At 40.4% G+C, this 23279-nt stretch overlaps 1 protein-coding gene across 13 annotated transcripts in view; it reads left to right on the top strand.

Moving 5' to 3' along the window:
• Positions 1 to 23279, top strand: part of ANKRD11 (ankyrin repeat domain containing 11) — a 376722-nt gene that overhangs the window by 347960 nt on the left and 5483 nt on the right. For all 13 annotated transcript variants that reach the window (XM_072636508.1, XM_072636472.1, XM_072636524.1 and 10 more), the window contains 3 exons: positions 21632 to 21730; positions 21834 to 21977; positions 22975 to 23067. In XM_072636508.1, the coding sequence (XP_072492609.1) occupies positions 21632 to 21730; positions 21834 to 21977; positions 22975 to 23067 (336 nt within the window). The remainder of the gene's footprint in view (positions 1 to 21631; positions 21731 to 21833; positions 21978 to 22974; positions 23068 to 23279) is intronic.

Here is a 23279-nt window from a genome sequence, read left to right as displayed (position 1 = left end):
TTATTGTACTTTAAGGTTTACAAAACTCTTTGCCTGTGTAATCTCATTTGATCCTATCAACCCTGTGAGGTAGGTGCTGTTGATATCCCCATTTTACTGGTTAGAAATTAAAGCTAAGAAAAGAGGTTAAATGGTGGGCCTGGGATTCCACAATTAGGAAGTGTCTCAGGCAGAATTCTAAGTCTTGTCTTCCTGACAGATGTTTCATCCTCTTGTCCCTTAGCTATGGTCAGTACTCAAGGGCTATTGAATCTCTTGAGAATTAGGAAGTAGGAATGCCAATCCGGATGGAGATGTGAAAAGTAGGGTGGATGCTGCAGTCACCTAACCTGTATGAAGTAAAAGTTGACTTCATTATTCTGATTTGGATATTCACTGGGTGATCCTTGCAGAGTGAGGTGCTATTTGCTCCTGCATGTATTTCCCTCCCTGCAAACGTAGTATTATTTTTATTGTATTAGACCATCTCCCCAGTAGCAAGATCCTGCATGTATTTTTTCGAAGGATGCATATGTTCCTCCATTGTTTAGTTCCCTTCTGTGCCCCTCCCTTTTTGCAAATATGGACATTAAAACCAAAGGACCACCTTCTATTTGGATTGCATGCACCTACTAAAATTTCCTTTTCTCTCTTTGGCACATTATGTACCTTCTGTTTAGGAGAGGGAAGATAGGCAGGCTGGGATTGGGAGTTTTTCAAAACCACAAAATCAGTCCAGATTCAGTCAAGACTCTTTATCACTTGTATATCCTGGATACATATTTACATTGATAATTTTATAATACACCTGGATCTTAAGGGTCTTTGTACCATCAAAGAAAGATTGCATTATATTTGGTATGGTTTTTTTTGTTGTTGTATATTTGATCACATTCTTAGTCTTTGAAAATTTGTGATTAAATATTCACCATGGTGACAAATCTCAGTTAACCAGGAAATTTCATTTTAAGACTTCCCTAAGCAATCTGAGCAGGTACCAGTTGGTTGCATTTATAGTTTACATTAAAGGTCACAGTTTTTTGCTTTGTTTTGTTTTTGAGAAGATTAATTTAAGTCTGTTAGTTTTAGGATAACCAACTTTGGGACTTTCTTCCCATCACAGAGATTTCCAGGGTTTTTGGCTCCCCATAAATAAACTTTTCTAAATTACCTTGGAAGTAGGGTTATAATCTACACATCCCAGAAAAATCATCATATAAGCATCATAACCCCATATCTATTAATCTTTCTCTTTCACCATTCTCCTTCTCCCAAAGGATTTCAAAGCTCAAAAAGACTTTAGTTAAGTGTGTTGGAACCCAGATAAAAACAGATTCCTGCTGGGCCACATATTAACTTAGAAAACCACAAATTAACATCATCTACATTGCATTTTTATTTATTTTGTTTAATATTCACAATTATATTTTCATCTGGTTATAGTCTTGCTCAGGGAATTTGACACATGACCTATTCTAAACTTTTGTTATTGCAAATGAGAGACCTGGGGCACAAAGATATTAAGTAACTTGTTTACTTGTTCAGTAATAACAGTTTAAATGCACACCCAGTTTTTCTGGCTCTACAATAAATGCTCTTTCTATTCTTCTTGGGTCTTACGGATCTTTAATTACAGAAGCCTAGATTTTTTTCCTTAACTACTTCCATTAGTCAGTAAACATTTATTTAGTGCCTAAGCCCTGGGGATAGAAAGAAAGGCAAAAGACAGTTCCTACCTTCAAGGAGCTTACAGTTTAATGGGGGAGACAATATACCAACAAACTGTATGTCGAATAAATAAGAAATAATTAACAGAAGGAAGGCACTGAAATTAAGACAAGTTGGAGGTTTCCTGTAGAAGGTGAGATTTTAGTTGGGACTTGAAGGAAGCCAGGGAAGCCAGTAGGCAGAGATGAGGAGGAGAGAGTTCCAGGGATGGAGGACAGCTAGAGAAAATTCCAAGAGATGAAGAATCTTGTTTGTGAATAGCCAGAAGTCCAGGATCACTGCATCAGAGAGGATATGGTAGGGAGTAAAAATAAACCACTGGAAAAGTGGTGGGGAAGGATAAGTAATAAAGGGCTTTGAACACCAAACAGCATTTGTATTCAATCCTGGAAGCAATAGGTTTCTACTGGAGTTTATTAAATAAGGGTATGACATGAATGGACCTACACTTTAGGAATATCACTTCGGTGGCAGAGTGGAGGATGGATTGGAGTGGGGACAGACTTGAGGCAGAGAGACTAATCAGTAACTATTGCAGTAGTTGAGGCATGAGGGGATGAGGGCATGTACTAGAGTGCAGGCAGTGTCGGAGAGAGAAAGGAAAAGATCTGAGGTGAAATGGACAGGCCTAAGCTACAGATGGAGCATGAGATATAATGAAGGAGAAGTCAAGAAGGCTTGTTTATCTTAATATCACATCTAGATTGCAATCCTGGGAGCCTCGGAGGATGGTGTTGCCCTTGACAGTAATAGGGAATTAAAAGGGAATTAAGGAGATGGTATTTAGAGGAAAAGGCCAGAGGAGTTTAGTTTTTAACATGTTGCATTTAAGACACCTGAAAGGCATTTGGAGATGCAAAGCTGGAGTTCAGCAGAGAGGTTAAGGCTGGATAGATAGATGAGACTCATCCACATAGAGATGGTAATTAAATCTATGAGAGCTGATGATATAACTAGGTGAAGTATAGAGTGAGAACAAAAGATGGCTCAGGACAGGACCCTAGTGAGATACTTCTACAGTTAGAAGGTATGACCTGAATGAGAATCCAGCAAAGGAGACTGAGGAGTAGTCATGTAGGTTGGAGGAGAACCAGGAGAGCGAAGTGTCCTGAAAACCTACAGAGAACATGAGTATTGAGGAAAAGAGGGGGATTGATAGTGTCAGGCTGTAGATGATGCCAAAGAGTTCAAGATAGTTAAGTATTGAAAAGACTAGCCATTGGCTTTGGCAATTAGAAAACCTTTGTAATTTTGGAGAGCAATTTTGATGAAATAAACAGATCAAAATCCAGATTATAAGGATTAAAAAGAAAGGAAGTGGAGGTGTCTATTGTAAATGACTTTTTCAAAAGGTTTTGCTGCAAAGGGAGTGATAGTGGGAATGGAAGGATCTATTGAGGATTTTTTGAGAATTGAAGAGAGTTTGGCATATTTATAAGCAGCAGGGAAGGCAACAGTAGATTTATTATTTTTTAGTCATTTTCTGTTAAGTCTAACTCTTCTTTACCCTATTTGGGATTTTCTTGGCAAAGATACTTGAGCAGTTTGCCTTTTCATTCTCCAGCTCATTTTACCAATGAAGAAACAGAGGCAAACAAAGTTAAGTGACTTGCCCAGTATCACACAGTTTGCGGCTGGATTTGAACACAGGTCTTCCTGACTCCAGGCTTGTCACTGTATCCACTGTTCTTCTTAGCTGTCCTGAGCCTGTATATAGGGAGAAACTGATGAAAAATGAGAGAGTAAGGATGACAGGGTAGGTGGCACACAGGCATTCACTTTGAGGAGACAAGGTAGAATGGGGGCATTTGTGCTTGTAGAGAGGTTCTTCTTGACAGGGGCCACCTTATTATTGAGACAGGGGTAAAGGATATTGTGGCACAAAGTATCTAGGTGATATTTGAGAAGGAAGGGAGAGTGAGCTTCAAATATGTCAGATATGATGCAAGATTCTCAGCTGAGAGATTGGAGAGACAGGAGGTTTGAGAATAGAGGAAAAGGGTCTCTGTGGAGAGTGGGATAGTGAGTTGGCAAGGGATGTATAGAAGGATTGCCCAGATACATCAAGCGCCTAGTTGAGGTTTTGTAGCATAAATTTGTAGTGGACCCAGTTAGAATGATTACACGATCTTCTCCACTTTATTGAGCCTCATGTTTATAGAGGCAAAGTCAGCAATGGTGGGAGTGTGATCCAAGGCTGAGGCTTGGTAGGGTGCAATTGGCAATATATCGAGGGGCCCAGGAGCTACAAAAAAGATGGTAGAGTTGAGCCAGAGGGTCAAGATGGGGAAAAGAAGAGAGAGTATCTACTGCAGGGTTAGCTTGGGAGAGAAACAAGGGGTTGAGGGGTTGGAGGTCATCAGTGTGGATGAAGAATAGGATTTGGTATGGAAAGAAAGAAGGAGAGAGAAAAAGCCACTGGTCAGAAAAGGAGATTTCAAAGTTCTTGAACATGGAAGTGGTAAATGTCAGTGCATGTCAGCGATGGCAAGATCGAAGGGGATGAGCTTTGTTATGTGGCTTAGGTGAGGTGAAGGAAGTAGATCATGGGAACTGAGTTGTTAGGTTGAGGAATTGGGGGTGTTTGAGGGAGAGTGAACATGTATATTGAAGTCCCCTAGTAAGAAGGTAGGAGTTGAGGAGGAGAAAAAAGTTGTGAGCCATGTACTAAACTCATTAAAGAAGGAAGGCAAGATCTGTAGACAACAAATGCCAGGCTTTTGATTAGATGGAAAATGTGGATTGTACGCACCTCAAAGAAGGAAAGGTTACTGAATAACTGAGGAAAGGGGAACCTACTTGAGGGTGAATTTTGGTGGTTCCCAAGTACTTGAAAGTCCTTGGCAAGTCTCAGAGAGAGCAGAGGAGGATTTGGCTCTAGAGATAGTTCTGTGGGACACTCAATACACACTGTCTTCTCTAACATGGGGGTAATCACCCACCTGCACCAGGTATCCCCCCATCTGCTCTGAAGATTCAGTGAGGTATCACATTGCTTCAAGCACTGAGCTAAGGTCACTGCAGAGGTGTACACTGCCAGAGCTCACTCAGTGACCCAGAACAAGGTGATTGAGTCATGAACAAGACCATTTTAAAACTTTCTTGTAGCTTTTTTTAAAGAGATCAGTACTTAGTCATTACTTATTAAATATATAGAACCAGGTTTTTGGGAAGTCGATCTGCCTTTGAAAATCTTGATTGCAGCTTGATCATTGTCAATCAGAAGGTAAAATGTTTGTCAGGTTTTCAAAGCTTTAGATAATAAAGTTTTTTGGAGGTTTTTTTTTTAAATTAAATTTATTTATTTAACTTTTAACATTCATTTTCACAAAATTTTGGGTTCCAAATTTTCTCCCGATTTCTCCCCTCCCCCACCCCAAAACACTGAGCATTCTAATTGCCCCTATCACCAATCTGCCCTCTCTTCTAACATCCCTCCCTTCCCTTGTCTCCATCTTCTCTTTTGACCTGTAGGGCCAGATAACTTTCTGTAGCCCATTACCTGTATTTCTTATTTCCTAGTAGTAAGAACAATACTCGACAGTTGTTCCTAAAACTTTGACTTGCATCTTCTCTTCATCCACCCCTCCCCACCCATTCCCTTTGGGAAGTAAGCAATTCAATATAGGTCATATCTGTGTAGTTTTGCAAATGACTTCCATAATAGTTGTGTTGTGTAAGACTAACTATATTTCCCTCCATCCTATCCTGCCTCCCATTGCTTCTATTCTCTCTTTGGATCCTGTCCCTCCCCAAGAGTGTTGACTTCAAATTGCTCCCTCCTCCCACAGCCCTCCCTTCCATCATCCCCCCCACCCTGCTTATCCCCTTCTCCCCCACTTTCCTGTATTGTAAGATAGGTTTTCATACCAAAATGAGTGTGCATTTTATTCCTTCCTTTAGTGGAATGTGATGAGAGTAAGCTTCATGTTTTTCTCTCACCTCCCTTGTTTTTCCCTCCACTGAAAAGTCTTTTGCTTGCCTCTTTTATGAGAGATAATTTGCCCCATTCCATTTCTCCCTTTCTCCTCCCAATATATTTCTCTCTCACTGCTTAATTTCATTTTTTTAAAGATATGATCCCATCCTATCCTATGTGCTGTGTATGTGTGTGTGTGTGTGTGTGTGTGTGTGTGTGTGTGTGTGTAAGTGTGTGTAATCCCACCCAGTACCCAGATACTGAAAAGTTTCAAGAGTTACAAATATTGTCTTTCCATGTAGGAATGTAAACAGTTCAACTTTAGTAAGTCCCTTATGATTTCTCTTTGCTGTTTACCTTTTCATGCTCCTCTTCATTCTTGTGTTTGAAAGTCAGATTTTCTTTTCAGCTCTGGTCTTTTCATCAAGAATGCTTAAAAGTCCTCCATTTCATTGAAAGACCATTTTCTCCCCTGAAGTATTATGCTCAGTTTTGCTGGATAGATGATTCTTGGTTTTAGTCCTAGTTCCTTTGACTTCTGGAATATCATATTCCATGCCCTTCTATCCCTTAATGTAGAAGCTGCTAGATCTTGTGTTATCCTGATTGTATTTCCACAATACTTGAATTGTTTCTTTCTAGCTGCTTGCAATATTTTCTCCTTGACCTGGGAACTCTGAAATTTGGCCACAATGTTCCTAGGAGTTTCTCTTTTTGGATCTCTTTCAGGAGGGGGTTGGTGGATTCTTTCAATATTTATTTTGCCCTCTGGTTCTAGAATCTCAGGGCAGTTTTCCTTGATAATTTCATGAAAGGTGATGTCTAGGCTCTTTTTTTAATCATGGCTTTCAGGTAATCCCATAATTTTAAAATTGTCTCTCCTGGATCTATCTTCCAGGTCAGTTGTTTTTCCAGTGAGATATTTCACATTATCTTCCATTTTTTCATTCTTTTGGTTTTGTTTTGTGATTTCTTGGTTTCTCATAAAGTCATTAGCCTCCATCTGTTCCATTCTAATTTTGAAAGAACTATTTTCTTCAGTGAGCTTTTGGACCTTCTTTTCCATTTGGCTAATTCTGCTTTTGAAAGCATTCTTGTCCTCATTGGCTTTTTGAACCTCTTTTGCCAATTGAGTTAGCCTATTTTTCAAGGTGTTATTTTCTTCAGCATTTTTTGGGGTCTCCTTTAGCAAGGTGTTGACCTGCTTTTCATGCTTTTCTTGCATCTCTTTCATTTCTCTTCCCAGTTTTTCCTCCATCTCTCTAACTTGATTTTCAAAATCCTTTTTGAGCTCTTCCATGGCCTGTGCCCATTGAATATTTATTTTGGATGTTTGGTATACAGAAGCCTTGACTTCTATGTCTTTCCCTGATGGCAAGCATTGTTCTTCCTCATCTGAAAGGATGGGAGGAGATATCTGTTCACCACGAAAGTAACCTTCTATGGTCTTATTTTTTTTCCCCTTTTTGGGCATTTTCCCAACCAGTTACTTGACTTTTGGGTCCTTTGTCAAGAATAGGGTATACTCTGGGAATCTGTGAGATCTCAGTTCCTCCAAGGTGGCACAATCAAGCGTGCACTGGTCTGGACGCAGAGAGGGATTTTTATGCCCCGAATCTTAGCAGATACCTCTCCACAGCCACTTGGCCTCCAGTTCCCAAGTCAGCACTGGGGGCTGATTTTCAGATAAGCTGGATGGGCAGGGCCGCCATTCAGTGAGAGACAAAGACCAGCTTGGCCAGGACCTCCACCCAGGGCAGAGGCAAGACTCAGCTCTTCAATGCCCCCAGGGGTTTTTACGCTCCAACAATGGAGCTTCCACATGGGCTGCTGTGCAGGCTCTGTGGCCGCTGCCTGCTGCTAGAGCTATGGGAAAGCCCTTCTCCCTTCCTAGCCTGCTGATTAAACCCTGTCACTGACCTTTGGCACCTGTGGGCCAGGGAATCTGAGGCTCTGCTACTGTGACTGGAGATTATGCCCCTGAGGTATCCTCCTCCCAGAGTCTGGTTGCACGGCGCCACTAGGCCAAGGCTGGGCTGGGCTCTGCGCTCAGCTCCGCAACCGACATTTCCATGGGCCTTTCAGGTCACCATGGGCTGGAAATCTCCTCCACTGTGTTGTTCTCCATTTGTGCTGCTCCAGAATTTGTTGAGAGTCCCTCTCTACAGGTATTTTATGGGCTGTGGGGAGGACCTTGCATAAGTGTATCTTTCTAGTCTGCCATCTTGGCTCCATCCCCTTGGAGTTTTTTTTTTAATCTAATATGCTGTCAGCCACAGTGAAGCTGAAAAAAAAAAAAGAAAATCTGTCATCATCTGTAGAGCTCAAAAATTTTTCATTAGCAGTCAGGTCCCAGTAGACTACTCAGTTTGTCTTTATCTATGATTTTTGGCAAAACTTTCTTTACACTTGGTGCTTGTAAACCACACTGTCATTTGTTATGAAGAAGGAACTCATCAAAAGTCAGCTTATCATGCTCTGCCCTTTCAAGCAACTTGAGGGCAGGTTGAGGATCCTCATGGAATCCCTACCTTGTGGGTAGAGGTATCTCCTCCCTGAATATTGATATTCTCAATGGAAAAGGGTGGGCAGGCATGCACTATCCTTTTGCATGTGTACAAAATTCCTCTTAGTGGTAAGAGTGTAGTTTGCCAGTTTTAGCATTATACTTCATCATCTTATCATGGACTCTTGGAGTTTAGAAGAGCCTTCCAGAGCCATCTGTTATAACACAGAACTAAAACCTAAATCCTTTTTACACATCTGCTTAAAGATTGCTAGTGAGTAGGAACTCAAAATCTCATGAGCCACCCCATCCTATTTCTGGATAGCTATCATTGTTAGGTTTTGTAGTTTTTGAACCAAAGTTTGCCTCCATTAATGAAACTTTATGTCCCTTGGTCCTAGTTCTGTCTGTCCTATAGGCAGGTAAGCCTCTAGATATTTGAAGGTGGTGATCATGTCCCCATGCTTTACAACAAATGTGTTAATTTTCCTGCTATGCATGTACAGTTCTGGGCTGGGGACATAAAGCTGAGAGAAGGTAAGGTCGTTTTCCTAATGGACTCTCTTTCTGTTGATTCCACATATCCCGCTCTTGTTAGCTGATTTTCAGATGATCTGTTTTTGTTCCCCATCACTTGTCTTGGTCACCTTTTTCTGTCAGTGCACCATCCTGTCAGTATCTTCCCTGAAAATACCTCCCAGAACTTAATACCACAATGCAGATGTAGCATGGCCAAAGCAGTGTAGACTTTCTGTTTCTCCTAAGAAAGCTGCACTGGTTTCTCATTTGTTATATAGCACTTCACATACTCATGCTGAGCTTACAGGACACTAAAACCATGAAGCTGGGTTTTTTTTTCCTATGAACTACTTTCTGGCCATATCACCCCCATTCTGTGCTTTACATAGTTGATTTTTAAAAGTAGAAACACATGACTTGAAATTTAATAGGAATAAATTTAACTGTCACAACTTTCTTTCAGTATTCCAACAAGTATTTGTTGGAATGACCCAGTAATTTGGAATTCATTAAGCACCAAATGTTCTCTTTCACTCTTAGTACTGGCACATGGCAGGTAGGCAGGCACTCAAATGTCTCATAATTGATTTTGAGTTTCATTCATTCTCCTTGGTAGAGAAAATAGAAGTGGCATGGAGGTGAAATAAGTTTGTTTGTTTTCTCTTATCCATTATCACTGTCCTGCCCATCTAATGCAACATCCCAGTCCCTTCTTGCTCTTGCCCTAATATAACTAAAAAAGACCCTTTAGTCCTTAGCAAATCAGTTCATTCTCAGCTTTAACCTTTCAAACATGATTGTTACAAGACCAAGTTACATTTTTACATTTGTCCTCTGTTTCTTGCCCTTAATTCCATCTTTTCAGAGTCACAGCTTTTTATATATGTCCTTTTAGAAATCTGAGCTGCATTATCACCTGGTTTTTTGGTTTTGGTTTTGGTTTTTTCAGTTTCCCTCTTACCTTCCTGAACAGAATCACTTGGAATTGTGTCATCGGACTCCATTTTAAATGCCTGCTGTTCCTCAAGGGACCTTCCTTTTTAGAATGCGTGTGTGTGTGTGTGTGTGTCTGTGTGTGTCTGTGTGTGTGTGTGTGTATTTATTTATTTTCAGTTCTTAACATTCACTTCCACAAGAATTTGAATTCAGAATTTTCTCCCCATCTCTCCCCACCTCCACCCCAAGAGAGCATGCACCCCATCTACCCCTTCCTCCTGTCTGTCTATTACCCACCCTTCTTCCATCCCCCTTCCCCTCTATTTTCCTGAAGGGTCGAACAGATTTCTATATTCCATTGCCTATATAGCTTAATTTCCAGTTGCATGCTAAAACAATTTTTTTGACATTGATTCTTAAAGCTTTGACTTCCATATTCTCTCCCTCCCTCTCCACTCACCCTCATTGAGAAAACAAGCAATTCAATATGTCATACACGTGTAACAATGCAAAGCACTTCCATAATAGTTATGTTGTAAAAGACTAACCACATTTCCCTCTGTCCTATCCTGTCCTTCATTTATTCCATTCTCCCCCTTGACTTGTCCTCCCACAATAGTGTTTGCTTCTGATTATCCCTTTGCCCAATTTGCTGTCACTTCTGTTATCTTCCCTCTCCTATCCCTTTGCCCCTTGCCTTCCTGCAGGGTAAAATAGATTTCCATATCCAATTGAATATGTGTTATTCCCTCTTTAAGCCAAATCCCATGAAAGAAGGGCTCAATTATTTCCTTTAATCTCCCCACTCTTCGCCTCCATTGTAAAAATTCTTTCTTCCCTCTTTTATGTGAGGTGATTTGCTACATTCTTTCTCTCCCTCTCTCTTACTCCTAGTACATTCTATTCAACACTAAATTTTATTTTTTTTAGGTGTTCTGCCTTCATATTCAGCTCACCCCATGCCCTCTGTGTGTGTATACAGTACACACGTACACCCATGTACATATACATACATGATACACACACATAATATACACACACATACGTATATATGTAAGAGTATGTATGTATATGTATGCATATATAGCCTCTTAACTACCCTAATACTGAAAAAGGTCTCATGAGCTACAAATAACATCTTTCCATGTAGGAATGTAAACAGTTCAATTTTGATGAATTTCTTAAGGCTTCTCTTTCCTGTTTACCTTTTCATGTTTCTCTTGATTCTTGTATTTGAAAGTCAGATTTTTTTATTCAGCTCTGGTCTTTTCAACAAGAATGCTTGGAAGTCATCTATTTCATTGAAATTTCATTTTTTCCTCAAAATATTATACTCAGTTTTGCTGGATAGGTGATTCTTGGTTTCAGTTTTATCTTCTTTGACCTCTGGAATATCATATTATAAACTTTTTGATCCTTTAGTGTAGAAGCTGCTAAATCCTGTGTTATCCTGATTGTATTTCCACCATACTTGAATTATTTCTTTCTGGCTGCTCACAATGTTTTCTCCTGGACCTGGGAACTCTGGAATTATCTCTCCTGGATCTATTTCCCAGGTCACTTGTTTTTCCAATGAGATATTTCACATTGTCTTCTATTTTTTCATTCTTTTGGTTTTGTTTTGTAATTTCTTGGTTTCTTATAAAGTCATTAGCTTCCATCTGCTCCATTCTGATTTTTAAAGAACTATTTTCTTCAGTGAGCTTTTGAACCTCCTTTTCCTCTTGACCCATTCTGCTTTTTAAAGTATTCTCCTCACTGGCTGTTTGGACCTCTTTTGCCATTTGGGTTAGTCTGTTTTTAAAGGTGTTATTTTCTTCAACATTTTTGGAGGTCCTTTAGCAAGCTATTGATTCACTCTTCATGATTTTCTTGTATTGCTCTCATTTCTCTTCCCAGTTTTTCCTCCACCTCTCTTACTTGATTTTCAAAATCCTTTTTGAGTGCTTCCATGGCCTGAGACCATTGCATATTTATTTTGGAGGCTTTGGATGCAGACGCCTTGAATTTTAAGTCTGCCTCTGATGGTATGCTTTGTTCTTCCTCATTTGAAAGGATGGGAGAGGATACCTTTTCACCAAGAAAATAACCTTCTATATTCTTATTTTTTTTCCCCTTAATGGGACATTTTCCCAACCAGTTACTTGACTTTTGAGTCTTTTGTCAAGTGGAGGGTATACTCTAGGGACCTGTAAGTTCTCAATTCCTCCAAGGTGGCACAATCAAGGGAGAGGAGTTTAATCCTCTCTTGACCTGCACTCTTGTCTGTGAGCAACCACAAGCACTCTGTTCTGCTCAGGATCTGTGAGTAGGGTTTCCTCTCTACTGTCACCACCAGCTCCACCAAGCCAGGACTGCCACTCAGGGCTGAGATCCACATCAGCTGCTTGATTCCCCCAGGGTCTTTAGGCCTAGGGCTCCAAAAGGGGAGACTGCTGCAGTGACTTCTGCCGCCCTGGTTCTGGGACTTGGGTCAGATTCATGGTGAAAGAGCTTTCTTACTGACCTTTGAAGCTACCTTTGGTGTTTGTGGGTTGAAAAATCTGGGGTGAGAAATCTGGAAACTGCAGCTGCTTCCCCTGATTCTGTGCTCTGAGACTTGCTCCATTCCTGTCTGAGCCTGCCATGTGATGGCCAAAGATGGGCTACATTCTGCTCCGAGCCTGGTGTCATAGACCTTTCCTGTCTTCCTTTTGGTGTTCCACGCTAGAAATCTCTTTCACTCTGTCATTTTGTGGCTTCTGTTGCTCTGGAATTTGTTTAGAGTCATTTTTTACAGGCATTTTACGGGCTATGGGGATAGAGCTAGAGTTAAGTCCATCCTTCTACTCAGCCATCTTGGCTCCGCCCCTCTGGAATGCTTTTGAAAACTTTGTGTTCTTGAGGGTATCACTTTAATATTTGATTATCCTAATAGCAACGTATGTTTATGTAGCGTATCATTGAGGTCAAAGCCCCTTTAAAAAGTAGCTTAGAAGTGATCTAAGTTTTTCTAGGAATGTTTGAGTACTGTCTCAGTGTGAGACAACCGGGAAATTCGGTACCAATTTTGACCCATTCATTTCCATGATAATTCAAGATAAACATGAAGGGTAATAGGGATATTTCCATCTAAGGGTGTTAACTGGTTCCATAAAACCTTAAACTATTTTCTTATGCGTTTTTGAAAGTGGACTTCATTTCCCTTCTTTGAATATCAAGAAAATATTATTTGTCGTTCTTCAGCCCTACTATAAACCTTCAATATTGTGCAGTCAGCAAGCATTTATGAAGCACTGTGTGATAGAAACTGTACTAAGTGATGGGATATAAATACATTTTACAGTGGTCTTTGCCCTCAGAGAGCAACAACATGAATATAACTAGGAAGGTGGATAATCTATGGAGTAGAGAAAGGGTGGGAATTGATCGTCATCTGGAAGGGAGCTAGGAAAACTCAGAAGTGGAGGTGAGAGGGCAGAACATTGTAAGCAGAAGAGTCCTTCAAAGAGACTAGATGGCCTTGAGTTTAAGGAATTATGAGTATCTGGATCATAGTGATTGTAAGGTGTGAGATGCATGGAAATCTAGGCGGGGATCTTGCTAAGAAGAACTTTCCATTGCTAAGCAGAGAATTTTCTGTCTGCTTCTGGAGTTGTTGATAGGGAGCTACAATCATGTGAGCACATCTGTGCTTTAGGAAAATCACTTCAGCAGTCAAGTAGATGGTGGGTTGGAGTTAGAACATGCTTGAGACAAGCAAACCAAGTAGCTAGAAAATTACTGCTCTGTTCAAGTGAAAGTTGATAAAGACTTCAGCTAGAGTTGTGTGAGTGGAGGAAAGGAAGGAAAAATTTGTTAAAACAGCTGCAGTTTGCTATGCCCTTTGCAGATATTATCTCATTTGATACAATGACCTTGGGAGGTAAATGCTATTATTATCCCCTTTTCAGATGAGGAAACTGAGGCACACAGAGGTTATGTGACTTACCACGGTTCACCCAGCTAGCAAACATTTGAGGCTGGATTTGAGCTTAGGTCTTCTTGACTTAAGGGTCAGCACTAGAGCCCTGCTACACTACCCAAATGCCTCTAATAAGAATATAGAAGTGCTTAGCGTGATGCCAGTCACTTAATAGGTGCTGAATCAACACCTGCTTCCTTCCTAAAAGGAGAGGGGTTAGTAGCCTTAAAGTGGGATGTTGGGAAGGTTGAGTTGAAGGGAATGGGAATAAAGAAGCAGTCAAATACAAAAGATGTAAAGATAGAAATGACACATTTTGAAACTGTGGAGTGAAAGTAAAAAGTCAAAGTTGACACTGAGGTTGTGACCCTTGGTGCTTGAAAGGATAGCATTGCACTTTGATAATGATAGAAAGTTGGAAAGAGGGAAGGATTTGTTGGTGAAGAGAAATTTTGTTTTGGGCATGTTGAATTTGAGATGCCTCTGTGTTTACACAGTTTTAAGATGTCCAGCAGGCAGTTTGTGGTGTGAAACTGGAACTCAGGAAACAGACGAGGGCCAAACATAGAAATATGGTATCATTTGCATGGAGATAATTGAACACCTCACAGTTGATGAGCTAACCAAATGAAATAATATCAAGTTGAAGAGAGCCCAGGGCAGTATCTTGAACACTGATAATTAGTGGCTATGACATGGATGAAAAATCTACAAAGAAAACTGGAAAAGCAAGTAGTCAGGAGAAGGTGGTAAAGGGTCAGATACTGCAAAGATATTAAGAAGGATGATACCATGTGATTTGTCAATTAAGAGGTTATTGGTGACTTTGGAGATGGAAGTTTCAGTTGAATGATGAGGATGAGGTCAGAAGCTAGTTGGCAAAGGTTTTAGACTTTAGTTAGAAGAGAAGTGGAGATGCTGAGTGTGGGTGGCTTTCCAGGAAGATAAGACATGAAGGAATGGAGAGACAGAGGATTAAGACCTAATCTATATGAATTCATTCTTCAGTGGTTAACATCCCTTTCATCATACTCTTCCTATCCCAGTGATTCTGAATCTCCAGCTGCCATGGTTCAAACCCTTTTCTCAGTCACCCTCTGATTACTCCCTTCTTCCTGTATCTCTCAACTCAATCCCCCGAGCATCTCATTCTGAAGTTACCCACCCCTTTCCAGAAGGGAATATGGATTTATTAAGAACCTATTATGGGTCAGACAGTATGCTAGGTATTTTACAAATATTTCATTTGATCCTCACAACAACCAAAATTCTAGTGGCTATTCTCTACTGACAGCTGATTGTGGGGGTCCTCTAGGTCTCTATCTTGTACCTTCTTGCCCCTCTATACAGTTTATTTGGTGATCTCGTCAGCTCTCACGGTTTCAACTATTACCTCTATTCAGGTAATTCTCCTATCTCTCCAGCTCTGACCTCTCTCCTGACTTCCAGTCTCCCTTAGACCTCTTAAACTCAACAGGTCCAGAACTGAACTCATTATCTTCTTCTCCCCTGGCCCCCAAACCTTATCTGCTTTCTAGCTTCCCTTCTACTGTCTAGGATACTGCCATCTTCCCAGGATCCCAAGCTAAGACTCCACTCTGTCTCCCCTATACCCAGTCAACTGCCATTTTACCTTCTTCTCATCTCATATGTGCTTCCTTCTCTCCTTTGACATTGCCACCACCCTGCTGTAGATGCTCCTGTTATCATCTCATGCCTGGGATCTCCCCTCCAGTCCATCCTCCACTCACCTGTCAAATGAATGTTTCTAAAATGCAAGTTTTACAGGTTTGTTCTTTCTCATATTTGCACATATGTGAGCATGTATACACACACACACACACAATAAAATCCTGATGTTAAAGGAATTTATAATCTGATCCTTTTCCCTTCTTAAACCCTACTCCCTTCTGTATGTTCTGCAGTCCCTTTGCATTCACCTCCTTTGTGTTCCTCACACAGTACATCTCTTGACTCCAGCCATTCTCACTAGCCATCCCCCATGCTTAGACCTTTCTCCTCCCTTTTTGCTACCTTCTGGCTTCCTTCAAGATGCAAGTAAAGTGCTGTCTTCTACAAGAAGCTTTTCCCAGCCCTCCTTAATCTTAATCACTCTGGGATTTTCTCCATTTCACCTTTCATATATCATTTGTATATCCAATTATCCTTGCCATGTTGCAGCTTTCCCCATCACTGTTTCAGTACATCACAGGTTGGCATAAGAAATTAAATGGAAATTTGGGGGAAGTTTTATAAAAGCTGCAGGCAACATTCCAAGGCCAGCAGACAATGCAGAAAAAGTTTAGAAACTGAGAAATACGTTAAGTATGTGTATTGTATAATATCAACCGAAATTTTACAATAAGGTACCATAAACATCCCATGAAAGAAAAAAAAATTGAGACTTCTCTGGTACAAAGGGAGAGCCAAAAAATTTCATGTGAATTTTTCAGGTCACAAAGGCACTGTGCCCCTAACTCCCATGATGTGGAAAACTGTCATTGATTGCATGTGGTGGCCCCCTCCCCTTTTAGTCTCTGAGCTCCTCCAGAACAGAGACTTTTCTTCCTTTCTTTGTACCACCAACATTTAGCATAGTGCCTGGCATTCTGGGTGCTTAATATACCTGCTTGCTGCCATGATGATCACTCTAGTGATATTGGGCTCTAGTGAGGGATTTTTTTAAGGGTGGAGGAAGACTTGGACATGTTTTTAGGTAGCAGGAAAGAAGCCAGGAGATAGAGATGAAATCTAAGTGTATAGGGGTGTAAGAGGAGGTGATTTGCAAAAGAGATGGCAGGAGATGATGGTATCAAGGGTGCATGTCAAAGGAAAACCACCTTTTCATATGAGACTGGAGTGAAGGAGGAAATAGTGAGGGGAAAGAATAAAGAGAGAAAGGGGAGATATCATCAAATGGCCTATTTTTTTTTTTCTGAGATCTTCAGTTAAGAGAATAAGGAAAGGGAGCATGGAAGAAAGATGAGAATGTTTGGCACAGCTGCTGTGGGGAGTAGACTTAAAGGAGAAATAAAATGTTTGCCTTGCTGCAGTAAGGGATCAGTTGAGGTGAGATGACAAATGTGTAGTGCCCCTGGGCAGCACTTTCGTAGGACAGGTGGTGAGAGTAATCCAGGGTTGAGGCAATCATGACTAGGCCAGGGGATCTGAAAGCAGAGATAGGTTAAGTTATTTTACCAATAGGTTGAGATAGAGAAGAGAGGAGAATGTAGCCAGTGCAGGAAGATAAAAGAATAAGAGGGTGGACCGAAGGTAGTCATGATGAGGACAAAGAACAGGGTTAGTTAGGGGTCATTGGAAAAGATGGAACAATAAACGATTATTATCCAGTAAAGGCAATTCAGGGTTCATTAAGTAGAGCAGTTATGAGTAATAATATAGTGAATGGTTTGACTATTGTGTGTATAGCTGAGGTGGATGGAGGAATAGGTCATAGGAATTGTAGGTTGAGGGAGTGGGAGGCATTTAGGGTATTTGAAGAAGCTTCAAATGTGTTCAGTTTCTCAGAGATCACCAACAGTGGTTCAGTAATTAGATCTGCCTGTTTTGTCATCATCTTAGTTAAGATATTGTTTACCTGAGCCTAATGATTTGAACTCCACAAGAACAACTAGGTATCCTATTCCTATTTGGAACTAGGTCTTTGTGGAGCAATTTTTTTTTGACCTTTTCTAGTACAAAGTTCACTGTTTGGGAGAAGGAATAAAAGTAAAATAAGAAGTTGAAAATTTCTCTCTACCTTCTCATACTCTCAGCAGCCATCTTCTTTCTTCTTTGATCTTCCTCTTTTATCCAGTATTTTAAAATATGATTTTGTTTCATCAAATATTTCCCAATTACATGTTTAAAAAGTTTAATGTTCATTTTTTAAAACTTTGATTTACAAATTATCTCCCTTTTGCTCTTTTCTACCTCTTGAGAAGGCAAGCAATATATCAGTTTATTCATGTGAAGTCATACAATATGTATTTCCTTATTAACCATGTCACAGAAGAAAACAGATACAAGAAAAATAAATGGAAATAAAAAACAGTATGCTTCAATGTGAACTAAAAGCTCATCAGTTCTCTTTCTGGAGATGGATAACCTTTTTCATCTTGGGTCCTTTGAAGTTGTCTTGGATCATTATATTGATCTGAGTAGCTAAATCTTTTGCAGTTGATCATCCTTACTTACATATTGCTCTTGCTGTGTACAGTGGTTTTTCTGGTTCTGCTCACTTGGCTTTGCAGCAGTTCATATGTCCTCCAAGGTTTTTCTGAAACCAACCTGCTTGTCATTTCTTACACAACACAGTAGTATGCCATCACAATCGTATACCACAACTTATTCAGTTATTTCCCAATTGATGAACATCCCCTCAATTTCCAATTCGTTGCCAACTACAAGAAGAGCTGCTATAAATATTCTTGTATGTGTGTGTATGTATGTATATATATATATATATATATATATATATATATATATATATATATATATATATATACACACACATATAGTCCTTTTCCCTTTTCTTTGATCTCTTTGGGATACATCAGGAATGGTATTGCTGGATCAAAGGGCATGCACAGTTTTAGTGCCCTTTGGGCATAGTTCCAAATTATCCTTGAGAATGTTTGGAGCAATTCACAACTCCACCAACAGTTCATTAGTGTAGCTATTTTTCCACATCCCCTCCAGCATGCCATTTTCCTTTTCTGTCATGTTAAGCACTCTGATAGGAATGAGATGGTACCTCAGAGTTTTTTCAATTTGCATTTCCCTAATCAATAGTGATTTAGAGCATTTTTTTTCTTGTGACTTTAATTTCTTCTTATGAAAACTGCCTATTCATATTCTTTGACCATTTGTCAATTGGGAACTGGCTCCTATTTTTATAAATTTGACTCATTTCCCTATATATTTGAGAAATGAAGAAAACCTTTTTCTTTTCATATAATCAAAATGATCTGTTGTATTTCAAATAATCTTTTCCATCTCTTGTTCGGTCATAAAGTCTTCCCTTATCCGTAGATCTAACAGGCATGTTTTTCCACACTCTCCTAATTTACTTATGATATCACCCTTTATGTCTATAAATTTTTTATCCCTTTTGACCTGATCTTGTTTTAAGTGTGAGATACTGGTGTATTCCTAGATTCTGCCAAACTACTCTCCTGTTTTCCCAGTAACATTTGTAAAATAGTTCTTCCTCAAAAGCTTGGATCTTTGGGATTATCGAACATTAGATTACTGTAGTCATTCACTACTGTGTAATGTGTAGCTAATGCCAATATATTTTTAAGTACCCTTTTTTGTTAACCTATCTTTCCTCTCTAGCCTTTGCTAGATCTGACTGATCATACTTTTGTTCTTGTTGTCTATTACCTGGCCTTCCTTCCATTTTTTAAAGTTGGCTCGTGGATTTCCTGTGTATCCATGTCAGTTTCTTTAGAAAATTCTCTTGAGAGAATTCTCCTTAGAAAATTTAGAGAATTCTCTTCTTTTTCCAATTAGAATTGCTTCTCTTTGTATATTCAGAATTTCAGTTTTAAGCATTTCCCCATCCCTCCTTGGATGACTTTAGTCCATGGCATCCTGTCAGTCCTTCCTCTGAACTCTTTCAGATCCATTCTTCTGAAATCTAGGTTGTACATCATTCTGTTCCTGGCCTGAAGTGGTTGCTTCCTCCTGATGCTAACATTTTCATGGTAGATACCATTTTGAAGGCTGACATTTTCATTAAGGCAAACCAAGAAATTGTTACCTGATCCATCTTAAATTGAGAGAGAACTTCAGGAGATATTCAGATAAATGAAATCACTGTTGTGCACTGACAGTGTCAAGCTTGCTTCCTTTCCCCTCTTTCTCCAGGTCTTTAATGTACTCTAATGAGAGTCGACAGGTGGACACCAAAAGTAGATGAGCAGCGCTCACACCAGAGGTGCACCTGTGCCAGGACAAGCGGAGCCCTTTTCAGGGCTGTTCGTCTGCCTTTTGTGTCTGTTACCCAGCCATCATTTGTGGCTCCCACAAGATATAGCATAGACAGAGGCCACACCTCAGTAAAACCATCTTTGTAGACGGGCTCATCCAAGTTGAGGGCAACTGAAAGTCCTCAAACCCAGGGGTGAGTTAGGAGGACATCCACCCTAAGTGTCACGAAGGCTGCTGAAGCAGGTGCTGTGGAGTGCTTAGAGCTTGGTCAGACATTGAGGACACCAAGGTCACCACTGCATCCGGAGCCATTGCCAGTAGTCTTTGCACGGCTCTGCCTCGCTTCAGCCCAGTCCATCACCTGGTGATGAAGACAAAGGACAAGCAGCAGCTCCACAGTCTTGGTGTTAGTACTGCTCCTGTTCTTCTCCTTGTTGGTCTGCTCCAAATGCCCCCTCCTGTGCTTCCTGATCCAGTGTCACTCACTGCCCTGTCACCTCTTCTGTTTCCATTGACCATGGTATACTTGTCCAAAACCATATTCTTATCGTGGTTCTTATTCCACCAATGCTTAGTAATGCTTATGGTGTCAGGTTTGCCTTGTTTATCTTGCTTGTTACACATACTTTGTGCATTTGGATGAAGACATAGTGTTATAGCTTTAGTGTCAGAGGAACCTCAGATACTTTAACCCAATCCATCATTTTGCCAGTGACAAAACTGAGTCCCAAGGATATTAAAAATGACTTGACAGAGCTTCATCAGTAATAAGTAGGATTTGAAGTTTGGTCCTTTGATTCTGGAGTCAGTGCCTTTCTGAGGCTTTGTACTTTTTCAATGGTTTCTGGTTTAGATTTTCTTTTCCTGTGACCTTCCAAGTACTTCTGCTGCTACACTGATTCCTCCATTTTAGCTCCTATTCATATTCTAGCTTGGTGGATTTGCTTCAGTAGTTTTTTCCCTTCTACTTTTCCTTTTAAATAACCTGAATTTTATTTGTAATATTCCAGGTAAATAGGTGATTTTTTCTGGCCCTTGTTAGATATGTTCATCTTCAGAATCTATATCCTTCTTCTCTTTGGCTCTTGGTTCCCTGTGTTTGGTTGCCCTTCTTTCTTCTCTGTTGCACTATCTTTAAATTCTTTTTCTTTGTTTTCACATTAAAGTCCTTCCTTGTTTTTTAAAAAAGAAACTCGATTCTCCTCAATAATTGAGATGTTCTTACAGCCCATTTAACCTCTCATAGGAGGGAAAGCAACATGCATTATTATGGGTAGCAGCCACTTGACCATGGCAAAAATACAAAAATTGTACATGGTGTCAGTCACTGCAAAATTCTCCTTGTTCTCCATACTTAGGGAAAAATAAATCTTCAACCCTTATTTTACTTGTTTCCAAGAGTACTGCTAATTGAGAGGTAGGAGCTTAGGTAGATCCTGTTTTTCCTGAAGAATTGGAAAGAGCCTAGGGTTTCAGAGCAGAAACAGGACTAGGAACCATATAAGGCTGCCCAGAGGCTGAGGGAACTTTGTCGACCTGATTGGTACTGGGCACAAAGAATCAACTGTCTTTAGTGCTGAATTGAGTGGAGAATCTTGATGATATTGGGCATGCAAGCATGTTGATTCCTTTAAATACAGGGGAAGGGAAGGGGACAAGCATTTCTTAATTACCTACCATGTGCCAGTCATTGTTAGGTGTTTTACAGATATCGCAGTTATCTGATTTGATCTCTTGACCCCAGGAGATATGTACTCTTATTATCCTCCTGATAATAACTGATAACTGAGGCAGGCAGAGGTTAAGGGACTTGCCCAAAGTCACACAGATAGTAAGTGTCTAAAAGTGGGATGTGGACTTAGGTTTTTCTGAGTACAGATCCAGTACTCTACTTTATCCACTTCCCCACCTAGCTGCTTGTGGAGTCTAGAAACACAGATAATACGAGAAACAATACTAGAACAAAAAGTGGTGCTACACCTGTGAAGTGGGGAACTGATTGGCTTTTGGAAATAAATAAGAATCTTGACTAAAGAGACTAGTCCAGTTTGGGAGAACAGGTAAAGGAAACTTCCTGTTACCACCATTTGTCATTAACAATAGCCATAGACTCTGTCAGCCAAATATTCTGATAATTGGTGTATGTTTCCCTTTGGGTCTGCAGATTGCCCCGCCTCCATCTCTGGCAGAACCGCTGAAGGAATTATTTAAACAGCAGGAAACTGTAAGGGGAAAACTCCGCCTTCAGCACAGCATAGAGCGGGTAAGAAAATATCAGAATATCAGAGTGGGAGAACTTATTATTTGGATCTCATCCTCTGCTTAGAGGCATGTGCCATTGAAAATTACTTCTCTCTTGTTCCCAGGAGAAATTGATTGTTTCATGCGAACAGGAGATTTTGCGGGTTCACTGTCGAGCAGCACGGACGATAGCTAACCAGGCTGTGCCATTCAGTGCCTGTACAATGCTACTGGACTCCGAAGTCTACAACATGCCCCTGGAAAGTCAGGTCAGTGGTTTTCTCCATGTGTGAGGAACTCTCCAGCCTAAAGGTTATTGCTGTCCTTAGAGGATGTTTGTCCTTCTCACTGATATCATGTCTCGTTTTCTAGGAGAAAAAACAATTTGACTAAAGTGGCCTAAAATGGAGGCCAATTAATTCATCCTTCCTGGTTGAGATCCTAACCTATCATTTAATTCAAAGTAATATTTACCTCTTAAGTACGGAACAATCCCACATCTCTTTTGGTCATGCTGTACCCAAATTTTTATTCCAAATTGTATAAACAAATGAAAAACTAGCCTGAACTATTCTGTCTCTCATCTTTCATACCAGGTCCCAACAGTGGTGCATCGGTGTCTATTTTAAGATGTGTAGCATGCTTCTGCCCTTAGCCTGTCTCCTCAAATAGAGCCTCCAAAGTCAAGGAGACGTTAGAAATGTGCCTTCCTGCACTCAGCAAGGTGCCTGGCACATAGTAGATGTTAATTAATGAATATTGACTTAAAAAGCATCAGCAGCACTGGGGCTTTCCGCTTTTCCGAAGTCCACAGTGGCCCTTGGTGCAGGCCAGACCAACTTTTGGGAGACATTGCCGATGTGGCATTTCCTGACTGTCGTATGCAGAACACTCGAGCAACATGAATGATGTCACTGGAGACCTGGGCCCCACTGGAGTTGCACCTGGTAACCCATTTTCATCCACCTCTTCCTCTGCTCAGTTCCTATGAGCTCAGCAATGCCTTTTAACCAGGAAAGGTGGACATGGTACTGCCTATGGCTAAAAAGCTTTGGCCTTCTCCAGGGAAACACTTCAGAAGGTCTGAGATAAAAATGGGAAAGGGTCTGTTTGACTTAATGTGTCGCTGCTGTCACTCGATGTGAGGCAGTATGGAATCTCTGATGTCAGTTTTCATTCTTTTCCCCAGAAGATGGGATAGGACCTTTCTATCTATTGTACTTGTTCCCTGTACCAAATATTCTCTTTCCTTGGTTGGTTCCACAGGGGGATGAAAATAAGTCAGTGAGAGATCGTTTCAATGCTCGACAGTTCATTTCCTGGTTACAGGATGTAGATGACAAATACGACCGGATGAAGGTTAGAACCCTTTCCTTCTCTATAATTTTGGGGTATTTTTAGGGCCCTAAAGGGACACTCATGGAGTCTGTCACTGTCCCAACGAATATCGTTAAAGGAGACTTTACTTCTGTCTATGAAAGCTACAATATCCAACGTTGTTGTTAGTCAAGCATAGTGAGACAGGAGGCTTTCCCTTTCCTTAGGGTCCTACTCTTAGCATAGCAATAACG

The sequence above is a fragment of the Notamacropus eugenii genome, chromosome 1 (assembly GCF_028372415.1).
Source record: "Notamacropus eugenii isolate mMacEug1 chromosome 1, mMacEug1.pri_v2, whole genome shotgun sequence".
Lineage (NCBI taxonomy): Eukaryota > Metazoa > Chordata > Mammalia > Diprotodontia > Macropodidae > Notamacropus > Notamacropus eugenii.
The sequence above is the reverse complement of the archived record's forward strand: the minus strand, read 5'-3'. Positions and strand labels throughout refer to the sequence as shown.